General features: G+C 36.9%; 1 protein-coding gene across 5 annotated transcripts in view; it reads right to left on the reverse strand.

Moving 5' to 3' along the window:
- Positions 1–16056, reverse strand: part of Pik3c2a (phosphatidylinositol-4-phosphate 3-kinase, catalytic subunit type 2 alpha) — a 105539-nt gene that overhangs the window by 69383 nt on the left and 20100 nt on the right. For 3 of the 5 annotated variants that reach the window (NM_001108500.1, XM_063267503.1, XM_039082801.2), the window contains exon 3: positions 12505–13633. In NM_001108500.1, coding sequence (NP_001101970.1) covers positions 12505–13575 — 1071 coding nt within the window. In that variant the 5' untranslated portion in view covers positions 13576–13633. Of the gene's footprint in view, positions 1–12504; positions 13634–16056 lie in introns of those variants that run through there. The other 2 variants (XM_063267507.1, XM_063267510.1) reach the window with 2 other exon arrangements.

Consider the following 16056-nt stretch of genomic DNA (forward strand, 5'->3'; position numbering starts at 1 on the left):
TTTGTCCTAACCACGGTCCTTCCTTTTTTAAAGTCACTGAATTTCAATTCACTAGACAGAAACAATTTGAAGATATAATATAATTAAGGAAGTTTCAAGTATACAATGGGTTTAAAAAAATATAAAGTTGTCTATGCTACCTCAGATGCTAATGTCAACTTTGTCTTCATTTTGTAGTAGTGTCTCACTATTTAGCTCAGGCTGGCCTTAATCTTATAATCCTCCTTTTCCTCAGTTTCACAAGTGTTGGGATTGTAGGCTTGTGCCACCACATGCATTTATTAGAGTACTTCCCTTTCTCTGAAACAACACATTCTTATACCTATGCTTTTGAGCCATGTCCTATTACCTAAGTGCCAGACCAACAACCAAAAACATCAACTAGCCACGTCTCCATAAATCATGAAGACTTTTCTTTTGTGGCACTCAAGACTTCCTGTTTGTTATTTCATTTTTTCATCTATCAGCCCCTTCTTCTGGATCAAGTTCTTTAGAGGTCATGTCTGAAAATTACTAATACTTATTAACACACCGTATATCCTAAATCTTTTTCATATTTATTTGTTTTATATGCATGAGTATTTTGTTCACATGTATGTCTCTGTACCACATGCAAGTCTGGTACCCATAGAGGTCAGCAAAAACCATCAGAACCTCTGGAACTGGAATTATTAGGTGGCTGTAAGCCTTCATGTGGGTGCTGGTGTGGGTGCCAGGTTCTCTGTAAGAACAAGTACTCTTAACCACTGAGCCATTTCTCTCCCTCATTCATTTTCTTTTAGTAAATAAAAAAGACAGGATAATCTATAAAATAACTAATGCCATCAGCAAATACACAGAATTTAAAAAAATAATGACTGTAGGGGAAGGTACTGAGTTTTCTAGTAAAATTGTTTGAAATTCCAAGTAAATGTTTAGGTTACCACCCAAATATTTTCTAGAAATGGCATATTCTAGAAATTCCAAGAGATTAAAAACGGGCACCAATTCTCTACAGGATCTCTCTTCCCTCCCTCCCTCCCTAATTACTGTTGATCCATTATAATCATTTTAATAGCAACACTTCAACCAACCAAAGGGAATTTGGGTTAACTAATCTCTATCAATAGACAACAACCTTTATGAAGGTAAGGGACACACCCCTTCCCTCTTCAGAGGAAAAGACTGGGTAAAAGGAATTATCTCATGCCTGTACAAGACCAAGAAATCCCCAATCTGCAGGTGGTAAGCCAGAGGCACAAGATGAGTCTGGCAGGTTTAAAACCCACGAAGAACTAATGTATCATCAAGTTTGAATTTAAAGGCAAGAGGGTGATGTGCCTACCCACATGTTTGTATGTGTGCATGGAAATCAATTTTCCAGCTTTAAAGTACTCAGACAGAATTTCCAAATTGGAAGGTGTGGTGGTTTGAATAAGAATGACCCCTATAGGATCATCAATTTGAATAGATAGTAGTACTATTTAGAGGGTGGTACTATAAGAGAGATTAGAAGGTGTGACCTTTTTGTAGTAAGAATGGCCTTGTTGGAGGAAGTGTATCACTGGGGTGGGCTTTGAGGTTTCAAAATTCCCACCCGGGCCCAGCATCTTTCTTTTTTTCTAGACTGCAGATCAGGAAGTAGCTCTCAGCTACTGTTCCAGTGCCTTGTGTGCTGCTATGCTCCTGTCATGATGATAATGGACTAAACCTCTGAAACTGCAAGCCAGCCCCCAATTAAATGGCCTTGGTCATGGTATCTCCCCACAGTAATAGAACACTTCGACAGGAGGTTAGTCTTTGTGTCCTTAACTGGTTGGGAAAAAAGTAGACAATCTTCTTTACCTAGTTTACCAATTCAAGAATTAGCTTCACCCAGAAATACTCTAATAGACATCCTCAGAATAATATTTGCTCAAATGTCTGAGCAAAGCCTAATCTATAAGATAAAACAGAAATGGGAGAGAGAATACTTCAACTAGATATCATATGCTAACAAAAAAATCCTCCCAGTACCAGAAGAAATAGGTTACATCTGACATTGGTCAAAGGAGTCCCGGAAGTCCACCTCCTCCTGCAGACACCATTGGCAGTGCTATTAGTTACCTTCCACAACCTACTGCTAAAGACACCACATACTTACATCATAGAACATGAAAAAATGGAGCTGGTACTCAACTGGAAGTTTCACCCCTACTGACTAGTGTTCACAGTCCTAGACGGTGATATACACACTACAAGAGGAGAAAAGTAAACGTTAATTGCTCTCATCTGGAAACCCTGTGAGCTACAATAGTGACTAGCCTGCAAGATATGCCTACTAATGCCATAGTGGTATAAATGCTAAGGAAGTAACCAACCACTTTTTTTTTTTTTTTAAATTGGATTTAAGGCCTCTTCTGGTATAGAACCTCTACCAGACAGTATAAATATGGCCTAGGGTAAATATGGCCTAGGGTCTAAGACTAGATAGGTCACAGACCCTATAGGAAAACTTACCATCTGTATTCTGCTAAACAAACACAGCAATAAAACAACTTTGATGATATTTTGATCATAGATCTGCACTTTGATTAGCCTTCCACAGAGAAGCTTCTTGCATTAGATGGTAACACAGAGACTTACAACTGGACAATGTGCAGAGAGTAAGAGACTACGGAGTACTTGGCCCTAGATGGGATTATATTTAGAACAAATATTTTTCAGTATATTCTGATCTAAACAAAAAAACAAAAAACCAAAAACACTGCATGGGTTGGGCCCAGTGGCACACACCTTTAATCTCAGCACTCCTAGCACTTTACAGAGACAGAAGAAAGTAGAGCTCTGTGAGTTCAAGGCAATCATAGTCTATACAAAAAGTTCTTGGCCAGACAGAATTACACAGAGAGACCCTGCCTCAAAACAACAAAAGAATATTAAATGGGAAGCTAGACCTAGTGGCCTATACCTGTAATCTTAGTGCTGGGAAGTAAGACTAATGAGACTATAGGAGGAGGACTGTACAAGTCAGCCCAGGGTATATAATAAGGAAACCACCCAGTATTGGCTACAGAGTGAAACCTCGTATTGGAAAAAAATATTGCATGGGAAAGCTTCATGCCAATACAAGTTTTAAAGTTCCTTATACATTACTCAGAAATTAAATGAGATAAAAACAATTTTGTAAAAAAAAAAAAAAAAAAAATCGGGCTGTAGAGATGGCTCAGCAGTTAAGAGTACTCACTGCTCTTCCAGAGGTCCTGAGTTCAATTCCCAGCAACCACATGGTGGCTCACAACCATCTGTAATGAGATCTGATGCCCTCTTCTGGTGTGTCTGAAGACAGCTACAGTGTACTCATATACATTAAATAAATACTTAAAAAAAATTTGTAGGAAATGTATTCTAAATATATTACTCTTCAGAACTAAACAAATGCATTGCTCCCTTTACAATAAGAGTATTTTGAATCTTCTGTAAAATTAATGAGAAAAAGGGGGGAGGAGAGGTAAAAAATGGTTGAAACTGGCATAATGATATATGCCTATAATTCCAGCATTTGGGAGGTAGAGGGAGGAAGTCAGGAGTTAAAGGCCAGCCTTAGCTACACAATGAGTTCAAGGGTACAAGAGACCTTGCCTCGATAAATAAAAAAAAATAATGAAATTGATGTTGGACATTCTGCCAATAATATATAAAGTTAGGTTGTTAATAAACTTTTAGAAACATCAAGTGTCCACATTTATAAAAGCACATTGCTGTTTTTAAAATAGGATGTTGCTATACTACAGTACAGGCTAACCTTACACTCACTATATAGCCTAGGCTGGTCTCAGACATTGTCTTGATCTTCTTTGCTTAGTGTTCCAAGTGCTAGGATTTGAATTTATTTTAACTATTATCATTTTTAAGTATATATATTTTTTATTTGCATACTTAGTGCTTGGTACCTGAGGAGGCCAGAAGAGGGAATCAAATGCCCTAAAAAGTAAAAGTTCTATTAGCTAAAAGTTCTATTGCTTTGAAGAGAGACCATGACAACAGTAGCTCTTATAAAGGAAAATATTTAACTACGGCTAGCTTACAGTTCCAGAGGTTTAGTCTATTGTCATAATGATGGGAAACATGGCAGTAAACAGGTAAACAGTGTTGGAGAAGGAGCTGAGAGATTACATCTTGATCCACAAGTAGCAGGAGACTATGTGCCACACTGGGTATAGCTTGAGCATATAAGACCTCAAAGCCCACCTCAATAGCAACACACTTCCAATAAGACCATACCTCCTAATAGTGCCACTCCCTATGGCCAACCATTCGAACACATGAGTTACAGATAGTTGTCAGTTGCCACATAGATGCTGGGAACCAAACCAGGTCCTCTGAAAGACAATAACCTCTTAACCTTGGCGCCGTCTCTCTAGCCTCAAATATTTTAAATGTGTGCTATCATACCCAATTTTCAAAACCACTTTTATGAATGTCATCTAATCTCACCACTAAAATCTCTGAAATCTGTTTAAACTAGCTAAAATAGTTATTGACCACCACATCTGATTTAAGCTTAAAACATCTTTTAAAGCTGGTTTTAGTCACACAACAAAAACTGTATTTAAGTATTTAGATTATTATTAACCAAACAAAAGACACTAAAAGGAAACAGGAAGTAAGCCTGCTGAGTGAGAAGAAAAATATCCTTTAGAGTGGGGCTTTTAAACACACAGAAATTTTAACAGGAAATGAACACATAAGTACACACAGTAGTTATAGAGAATAGTTATTTGCAATGCTGTTTCCCAACAGAAAGCATAAGCTTCAGGGAAATACTGATAAGTAGGGAGAGACTGATTGGTATGTGAGCACATGAAAGTCCCATTCCAATGACTTCCAAAATCAGACCATTATTGATATTCTCTTTATCTTTTGGGCTACATAAACCAAACTTTCTTTTCTTATTATAGTGCATGTGTATGATGTCAGTGTGTGGATGGGCATGTGTGTGCACATGAATATCACTGTGCAAGTGTGGAGGTCAGGTACAACACTATGGGGTCAGTTCTCTCCTTCTATCTCTACACAGGTTCTGGGAATTAAATTCATGTTGTATAAGTAAAATCATCATGAGATTTCACAAACTGTATAAGATCTTGACACCTGGAAAAAGATTGGGGGCTGGAGAAATGGATCAGCGGTTAAGAGCACTGACCGGTTTTCCAGAGGTCCTGAGTTCAATTCCTAGCAACCACACAGTGGCTCACAACCATCTATAATGGAATCCAATGCCCTCTTCTGGTGTGTCTGAAGACACTGACAGTGTACTCACATATTTAAAATAAATAAATCTTAAAAAAAAAAGAAAAGAAGAAGATTGAGGCTAGCCTGAGCTACATATCAAGGCCCTATCTCAAAAAAAAGTAGTATGGGATAGGTAAGATAACTGAGAAGGTGATGGTGCTCACTGCCAAGCCAACCACCTGAGTTAGATGCATGGGATTCATATAGAAGGAGAATGGACTCCCAATAGAAACTCATGCACACATATGCACAAATAGTAAATTTAAATTTAAAACTTTAAGGAACTAGGCTTGAAACTTTAATATAAAAATGTTTTTGTACATCAAACTTAGATTGACTGTTCCTAATAACTATGTTTGTAACCTAAGTGTCATTATTATGAAATAGCTATAGATTCCTTGTAGATAATTAGATGTTGAACTTTCCTACTTGAATTTTTTTCCCCATCTGACTTGTTCTACTTTTTGGGATACTGAGCTGTAAAACTAAGTTACTACACTGAACTTTCGATTTACAGGGGGAAAAAAGTAGAAGTTGCTTGATTTTGGGATTTTTCTATAAAATATAACTTTCAGCAGTAAACACTTGTCTTGATACAAATCTAGCACAAACTATTTTATCCTAACATACACAAAGGAAAACTTAAAATATTTAATAGGATTGAAAATTTGGTATACTACTATTTTATCGCTCTACAAGAACACCATACCTTTCCAGTGATCTTATTCTATGCATTAATTTGAAATTACACATTCAAAATACAAAACCTCCTGAGGTTTTGCAACTCAGTAGCTTGCACAAGGCACTGTCTTCAATCCCTAGCACAAGCCACAACTATCACACTAACAACAACAAAAACCAAAACCCTACAAAAAAGTTAGTGTCCTCTTTTAAATGGCAACTTTCCAAATTTTATATTATATAATTATATAATGTTATATGTTATTTAAATAAAGGGATCTCATACATTACCTAGTATGACTATTTAATAAATGAAGAAATGTGATCAAGACCAGGCATAGCAGTGCAAGTCTGTTAATCCCAGTCTTGGGAAAGCAGAGAGGAAGATAAAGTCCCAGCTCAGCCTAGCCTATATAGCAAGGTCATCCAGAATTACCTAGCAAGACTATCTCAAAAAGACCAAACCAACCAACCAGACAGACAAACAAATAAAAACCCTTCAGATCAAAATAGTGACTTACATATAATTAATATTCTCTTCTGGGAAAAAAATGTAATTTTGTCAACAGTTCTTAGATGCCTTAACTCATAGATCTTAAAGACTTTTCTTTTTGGGGTTGGGGATTTAGCTCAGTGGTAGCCCTGGGTTCGGTCCCCAGCTCCGGAAAAAAGAAGAAAAAAAAAAAAAAGACTTTTCTTTTTATAGCACAGGTTTATGGTACACCTCTGAGAATGTGCTCTAATAGTTAAATACAATAGGATGATAAACCGCATTATGCCTCCTCAGCCATATTCAGTTACTCTAAGGCCTGGCAGGTACGTTAAGCTACTTCAGTCCTGATGGTATGCTACTAGTCAAGCTCTGTGCTCAGCGCTAGCCAAGGTCAGTTCTAACTCATCAGCTGGCTAATTATGCTACTTTTACCTATTTGGCTTTGACCTATAGTTCTCCTTAACTTGTTTCCTTATTCTTTAATCCTTCCTCAATTTAACTAATTTAAAACACGATACTGCCCTAAGTATGATGGTTCACACTAGTAATCTCAACATGTGGGAAGCTGAGGAAAGAGGATAGCTACAAGTCTGAAGCCTGAGCCAGAGTGAATTTTTTACAAGAGTTAGGGATACAAAAGGGATAGGGAGGCAGTTCAGAGGTAGAACACTTGTCTAGCAGGTGTGAGACCTTATGATCAATCCTTGTCACCAACAGGGCAAAGAAACAAACCCTGCTTATGCAGAGCAGCTCTAGTAGTTAATCCCTGAAGTTTGCGACAACCATTAGATCAGATGGCTCAGACAACAGCAAATCTTATATTCAGGAAACTACTTATTATTATTTCTTCAGGATGCTTTCTGAAGGGAACCATACAGGAAAATATCAGGAAGGTACTGATATTTAAAACAAGCCGAAAAAGATTCACACAGGCAGACATTTGTAAATATCATACTCTTTTCCTCAACAAAGGCAAGGCTGGAAAGTGACTACTCTTTGCAATCTAATCATGGGTTTAGTGGTCTTACAGAAACTATTCCCAATGTGCTCTAGTTTGCTATGTCTTCCCATAGCCCTAGCTTCATAGATTCCTAAGGTGTAAGAAAATTTTCAAGTCCTCCACCAAGAGAGTTCAAGGGAGTTAGGTATCATTAGGAGAATTTAGAAGTTTTGAAAAACTATCCCTTCAAATTCCACATTCCCTTACCCTAACCCCAAAGCAGAATTGAGTGGCCTAAACTTTGTGCAGGGCATGACGACATACAAGCAGATCTAAGGAGCTGGCTTTCTAGCATGTTTGCACATCTTCTGTAACAAGGAGCTTTTTACTTCCAAAACATCCTGATACCAGATCTTTGCTTCTAACAAGTAATTCCCTTTCCTTCCCCTGGATAAATACAATGTTACTATGGAAAATCTGAAATACACACAAAAGAAAAATAATGAAAAATGCCTGTGTTTTTAGCTATTATCTGTGGCCAGTCTTGTTTCATCCATATCTCTCCCTAATCACAACACCTCATTTGGCTTTAAAATTACATTAATTTAATTTATAAATCATCTAAAATTTAGTGTGTATTCACACATTACAGCCAATGTGTATGTGGAGACCAAAGAGTAATTTGAAGAAATCTAAACTCTCTCCACCATGTAGGTCCTTCGCATCAGGTCATCAGACTTGGTGGTAAACACTCCTACATGCTGGTCCTTTTACCAATTCATCTATGTACCTATCTATGTATTACCTATCTACTCACCTACCTACCTTACAAAAACTAACAACTATAATATCAGAATTATACCAATATATTAACATAATTCCTTAACTTCTTTATAGCACAATTTTTTTCACCTTTTACAAATATAGGGATACAATATTCTGCCCTTGTGAATGTAACTCTTGGTAGCTTTATTAAAAAAAACAAGCAAGCAAACAAACAAGAGTTCATTCTCAACACATTCATCCAAAATAAAACTATGTAAGTTCTTACATTCCAAATCCTAGTCCTGAACAGTATAGAACATGCCTACCAGGAACCTCAACTTGTTTAAGATTTACTATATGTTTTTATTTTATTAAACTATTTTTTTAGACAGGGTCTCACTGTAGTCATGGCTATTCTAGAACTCAACTCAAAACGTCAACCAGGTTAAACTAGAACTCAAAAGATCCATCTGCTTCTGCCTTCAAGGTGAGTGCTACCACGTCAGGCCTTGGTTATTTCATCTTAACAAGGGGGAAAGGAAGGATGATCAATGGGAATTAAACTAGGAGTAATTTCACAAAAGCAGGGTAAGTACATACAGCTTGTAATGTCATAGTGTTTCCAAAAGCCAAGAGAAAGAATTTCAGTGTTTTCACCATAAATGATAAAACATTTAAGTTCTCTATAGGATCAAAAGCTCACTTTTTCTTTGATAGTAAGATTACAACTTCCTACTGCTCCAAAGTGAGTGGGCTCCAGGTAGCTGCCTTTATCAAACAACTACAAACAGCTGACATCTCAAGCCCTGACTAGTAGGCACCATACACAGAATTACTTTCGATCATGTTTAACCTACAAAAATGAGACTGCCATTAAAAAGAGCATAAACTCTTCAGTGCCATACAGTACAAGGTGAAAGATCTGGGGATGACTAACTTCCTTTCTTCCCCTCTCCTCACTTAAAAATTTTAGGTATAATTCACAGAACATAAAAGTCACAATTGTAACCATTTAAAACTGTTTAATTCTGGGCTGGAGAGATGGCTCAGTGGTTAAGAGCACTGACTGCTCTTCCAGAGGTCCTGAGTTTAATTCTCAGTAACTGCATGGTAGCTCACAACCATCTGTAATGAGATCTGATGGTGGTGTCTGAAGACAGCTACAGTGTACTCATATATAAAATAAAATGTTCAATTTCTTAAGAAAAACTATAATTCTGTAGCTTTTATGACATTCAAATTTTTGTTCAATCAACAATTTCAGAATGGTTTCACATTACTTCTAAGAGCCTGTACTGTTACGCCATTCCACATACAGCAATTTAGTCTATGCAGACACTATTTTTGCATCCTTTTTCTACATGTTTGTCCCCTTTAAAATTATTTATTCATTTAATGCATATGAATGCTTTGTCTGTGTGTATGTTGTACATCATGTACATGTCTGGTGCCTCTATAAGCCAGAAGAAGGCATCAGATCCCCTGGGACTGGAATTACAGACCATTGTATGTCACCATATGAGTGCTGGGAACTGAATCCAGGTCCTCTGGAAAAGCAGCCAGTGTTCTTAACTATTGAGCCATTTCTCCAGTCTCTCATTTGCCTCTTCAGAATGATTCATATAACTGGAATTATACAATACACATACAGTGGAATTTTTGTTGTTGTTGTTGTTGTTGTTGTTGTTGTTGTTGTTAGTTCTAAAACAAGGTCTTACCCCTGGTTAGTCTAGCATTCACTATGTAATTCAGACTAGCATCAGAACTTGTGGCAATCATTCTGACTCAGCCTTCTAAATTCAGAGATTACACACATGTGGCACCAGGATTTTTAAATCTAGTTTCTTTCTATCAGTATGTGTAGTTTTGTTTGTTTTTCCTGCTGGTGGGCAACAAACCCAGAGAGCCTTGCCTAAGCACTTTACCACTAAGCTAAATCTGCAATCCTACACTCAGCATTATGTATCAAGTATCAGGATTTCATTCATTTTTTTCTAAGAGAGAAGTATACCATTGCGTGGATATACTCTATTTGTTAACCCATTCTTTAGTTTAACATTTGGGCAGTTTCTACTTTGAATCTTTATGATTCATTTTTTATAAATAATTCAGCTTTTAAAAAGTAGACAAGGGGCTGGAGAGATGGCTCAGAGGTTAAGAGCACTGATTGCTTTTCCAGAGGTCCTGAGTTCAATTCCCAGCAACAACCACATAGTGGCTCACAACCATCTGTAATGGGATCTGATGCCTCTTCTGGTTCATCTAAAGATAGCTACAGTGTACTCATATAAGTAAAGTAAATAAATCTTTAAAAAAAAAAGTAGACAAAGATCTTAAATAGACATTTTTCAGTCTAACATGGTGACTCATTTATAATGCTAGTGCTTGGGAAGCTGAAGCAGGAGGATTGCTAACAGTTTGAGGACAGCATGAGATGCATAGTGAGTTTAGAGAGTAGCGTCTCATACAAATGAACAAACAGGACAACAAAATGATTATGTGTACCTCTCCCCCAAAAGCAGAGATGGCCAGTAAAAACATAAAATGGGGGGCTAAAGTATAGTTCAGTGGTAGTAAGCTTGCTAAGCTTCCATAAGGTTCTGGGATTGATCACAGTACCACAGAAAAATATAAGCCATGAAAGAACAATCAACATCAACTTAAAATGGAAAATAGTAAGTGCTAGAAAGAACACAGAAAAACCTGAACTTTCACACATTACTAGTAGGAATGTAAACAGTATATACAGTTGAACAGTCTGAAACATACAGTCCTTTGGAGAGTGAGGGAAGGAAGAGCATGAATTCAAGGCCAGCCTGGGCTACATAGTGAGAGAAACTCTAATCTAAATCCAACAAACCAACAAACTATACACAAAATTACCATACCCACTCAGGTATACTGCCCCCCAAGCCTCTCTCCTTTTGAGGCAGACACTATGTTGCCCTAGTAGACCTGGAAACTGCTAACAAACCAGGGTAGCCTCAAACTCAAGATATCTGCCAGACTCTACTTCCTAAATGTTCAGATTAAAGGTGTGAACTTCCTAAAGGTGGGGTTAACGTTTTTCTTTTTTAATCCTAAACATTTCCAACAACTACGGATATAAAAGCAAAATATTTGAAAAAGAAAATTCTAAACTGTGCCCAACTCTCTTCTGAGCCAAAATATAATATTTGTAGTTACCCCTTAACTAACAATGTTTTTTTTTTTTGTGATGCTTTCTTTTTCTTTTTTTTTTATTTTTTAGATTTATTCATTTATTATATATAAGTACACTGTAGCTGTTTTCAGATACACCAGAAGAGGGCATCAGATCTCTTTACAGATGGTTGTGAGCCACCATGTGGTTGCCGGGAATTGAACTCAGGACCTCTGGAAGAGCAGTCGGGTGCTCTTAACCACTGAGCCATCTCTCCAGCCCAACTAACAATGTTTTAAACCTGTAATCCTAGCACCTTGGCAGGCTCTACTGGGATGGCTGTTCAAAGTTTCAGGGTAGTTTGAGTCTTGTCTCAAAGGCGCTAAAGAGCACTGGTAATGACCAGGTTCAATTCCCAGCACCCACATGGTGACTCACAACTGATGCCCTCTTTTGACCTCCACATGTATTGCACATATGTGGGGCACAGACATAGGAGGCAAAACACCCACACACGTAAAATAAAAATAATCTTTAAAAAATTCCTAATTAAAAAAAAACTCACAGAATTAAAAAACCACATAAACTAATTATAGCCTTTACATTACTATTTCATTCTTTCTTTTATCAATACAGGTATTTAAGGAGAAGCAGTTAATGGCCCTTTTCCTGTTTCTCTGAAGTTATGTTTTTCTTTGTGTCTTCCATAACTTAATAACAAAAGAAAATGTATTAGAATTTGTGTAATGAATTCCTTGTTCACTCTGAAAATAAGAAAAAGAAAGGTTCACATAGAATAGAGACCATGAATATCTTCAACTCACTTCAGTGATGACAAATCTTCAACCAGGCTGGTCTTGCATGTTCATTTTTGTGTTTTGAGATAAAGTTTCTCAAGGTAGCCCTGGCTACATAGACACTAAGTCAAACAGGTTGGCCTCAAACTCGTAGTGATCCACCTGCCTCTGAATTCTAAATTCTGGGATTAGAGGTCAGTGCTAACCAGACCAGCCTAACTAGGTTTTTATACTCTTACAAAAAACTAAGCAAATTTTCAGTTGGCCTAATCATATTTAATCTTTTGTTACACAAGAAAAAAAACCAAAGCAGTCTTGAAAGCAAAGAAAAGCAAGATTAAAAAGACCATTTCCCCCCACAAAAAAACAATTCACACAAATATGCACTCTGTTTTGCTACTGAATTTAAGAAGTTAGCAAGGAGAGGTTATACCTGAGATACCTGGCTCTGGGCTTTTGTAACTTGAGTTGTCCGAACGATTAAAGACTGGCTTCTTGTTACAGTCGCCCCAGAAAGGGATTTTCCATTCACCTTCCTTTCTAGGTGACGACTTGTTGGTGATCTCTCTTCAAGAAGAACAGCATCCCAAGGATCCTCTGCTAGCAAAACTGGATTCTTCTTCTCTTCTTCATGTTCTAACACTTCCACACAGTCTATCTTAGGCTTACTCAGAGGATCCAAGTCCAACCAATCAAATTTATTGATGTCTTCAGACTTTGGAGATATTTGTAGATTGCAGACTGAAGCTTTCGAGTTTGCTATCTCCAAATCAGTCCTTGCTTTCCCATTTTTTAAAAATTCTGAGGTACTTGCTATTTTGTCAAATAGTTTTGCCATGTCAGGACTGACTAGTGGCCGATAGACTGGTAAACTTCCTTGTGGATGAAATGGTGTGGCAGGTGTCAAAGGATATGAAAAATATGGAGACTGTCCTGGAAGTCTTAAATATATAGACTCTGTAGATGGAAAAGTAGGCATCCTTGGACTGAAGCCATTCTGGAATGTGGCCTGTTTACTGTATGCTGAAGGATAAATAGAAGGTAAAGTGTATGTGGAAGGCCCGCATAATCCAGGGGGCCACTGGCTTCTTTGAACAGCAGGTCTAAGATATAGCTGTGCTGAAAATGAAGGGCTCAGAACAGGAGTAACTGGCGATGCAGGAGTTTTTCTAGTTTCAAAATTGTCATCCAGCAATATCTTTTCAAGTTCAGCTTGGGTAAGCTTTTCTACGTCAATATCTAATGCTCTTTTTTGGGAATCCGACTCAGGAAACACCATGAGATCATAATCCTGTTTGTTAAAACCCTGTGTTCTTTGTCTAGTGCTGTTAGACAGCTCAAAGCCTCTTGGACTGTCAGTCATGTGTCTATCCTTCTGCAATTTTGCTAAGGCTTCTGCTTCCATCTGTAATGCTTCTGCTTTGTCCACATCTTTGGTTCTTATTGGTTCTGGATGTGAAGATGAACACTGTTTAAATTCACTGTTGTTGGAAATCTGAGCCATGTCCACAAGAGACCAAATCTCTTAATCTTTTTTCTTGTGGCTTCCAAAATACCAGGACCTATACATAAAAATAAACATAACACTCAGTTAGATTTTCTAAACACAAATTTATTTTGTTTAAACCTGCTGGGTGTGGTGACAAAGATCTATAATAACCCCAGCACTTAAGAGGAAGAGACAGGTAGATTTCTTTTGAGTTTGTGACCAGCATGGTCTCTATAGTGAGTTCTAGGTCAGTCAGTACTACTTAGTAGTATGCTGTCTCAAAACACAAATAAAAATTTTGAAGCTAGTTACAAAAATTACACACTAAATAAAAACAATGAAAGGTTTCATGAAATCTTAATGTAAAAGCTCATAACACCTTATCCAGTCTTAGGTTCAGAAGATGCTTAAACAACACACTTACTTTACCCCATTTCCTGACTTATCAAAATACTTGGCACAGCAAATGAAGTTAAAAAGGCGTCATGTCCACTCTCAAAATGGCTATCATTTCCCAGTGGCACTCTAGTTTTATTCCTGCCATGAAATTACATAAGTACCATTCACATATTTCCAAAGCAAGGCTAATGATTACACAGCTAAAAAGTCAAAATAGTAATGATCTTCTTGTTATCTGTTATACTGGCCAAGAGCAAACTTTATCAGTCAACAAAATAAATAACTGTTACTTGATCAAAATCTCTTAAAAACTTTTTAAGCCTTTGTTATAACCCCCACAATGTTAAAAATGTACAAAATAGCATAGCTTAGAATAGAAGGGCAAGCTTTAAAATTATAAAGAGCTATAATATTCCACTCAAAAATTTTATCATAACTCAATTTATCAGTTTAGATTACACTTCAATTTATATGCAGTTAAAATCACTATAAAACTTATCCTTAAAATGTTCCCATAAAAAATTACAACTTAAGTCTTTTCAGCACATATGAAAATATGCATCTAAGAAAACCATTCTAAATGGAGGTAGAAAAATCAGGAATTCTAGGTCATCCTCAGCTACATTGCCAGTTCAAGGCCAACACTGATTCTTGTTTGTGCTCTTTTCTTTCTGTTTTTTTGGTCTTGTTCAACCCTGATGTGATAGTTTTTGTTTCATCTTATATTTTATGTTGTTATATTTTTATTATTTTCCTTAGAAGCTTGTTTTTTTGTTTTTTTTTTCTTTTTTTCGGAGCTAGGGATAGAACCCAGGGCCTTGCGCTTGCTAGGCAAACGCTCTACCACTGAGCGAAATCCCCAACCCCAGAATCTTGTTTTTTTAAAGGATTTATTTCTTTTATGTATACGAGAATACACCAGATTGGATCTTATTACAGACGGTTATGAGCCACTATGTGGTTGCTGGGAATTGATCTCAGGACCTCTAGAAGAACAGCCAGTGCTCTTAACAGCTGAGCCATCTCCAGCCTGTTTCTTTTCTTACTGAGAGACAGAAAGGAAATGAACCAGATTCGGGGAGGAGGGTTGGAGGTAGGAGGCACTGGAAAGAATAGAGGTAGGAAAAACTGTAATCAGGATAGATATAAGAAAAAAAAAAGCCATCTATTGTTCAATAAAAAGAAAACAAAATAACCTGTTGAGAACATTTTTTGAGCAAATCTTTATCCAGTTGTTACTTTATATGTAGATGGTTCTAGAATACTGACTACTCATCCCATTACTCCCATGTTCTTATTATGCAGGGCTAAAAAGTACAACTGGATGCCCTTGAGAAAGGGCTATTTTCAGAGTGCCTGGAAGGACAGCAAAGAAATCAAACCAACCACTTAAATAAAAATTTATTGACAATAAATAATTTTATACATTAAAAAAAGAAAAAAAAAAGAAAACAAAAAACCATGAGACCCTGTCAAAAAAGACAGAGGGAGGAGCTAGAGTAATGGCTGCTCTTTCCGAGGACCCATGTTCAATTCCAAGCACCAAAACAAAAGCTCCTAACTATAACTCTAGTTCCAGAGGATCCAACGCTCATTTCTGGCACTCTGATTTTAACACTAGATAGTATGCATACATGTGTACAAAACACCGACTCACATTTAATAAAATTTCAAATTCTTATTAATTTTATTATTATGTTATCTGATGGGTGTTTTTCCTACATGTATATCTGTGGACCACATGCATGCCTGGTATCCATGGAAATTACCAAAAAACATTGGATCCCATGAAACTGGAGTCACAGACGGCTGTGAGTTGCCATGCAAGTGCTGGGAATGGAATCCAGGTCCTTTGAAAGAACAAGTGCTTTTAAAACACTGAACCATCTCACAAGGCCCTAAAAAATTGCTTTTTCTTTTAATTAAAAAAAAAAAAGAGATAGATGATCTTTTACAAGTGAGAATTGTTTCAAAGTGCCTCATTTTTATAGATAAAAAATTAAGTCAGATTAAAGAAAAAAATGCAATAATTAATATTTTTCACTAACTTTCACAGTAACCACTTGCTGATCACAAATGCCATAGCTACTTTAAAAT

Source organism: Rattus norvegicus, chromosome 1 (genome assembly GCF_036323735.1).
Source record: "Rattus norvegicus strain BN/NHsdMcwi chromosome 1, GRCr8, whole genome shotgun sequence".
Taxonomy (NCBI): domain Eukaryota; kingdom Metazoa; phylum Chordata; class Mammalia; order Rodentia; family Muridae; genus Rattus; species Rattus norvegicus.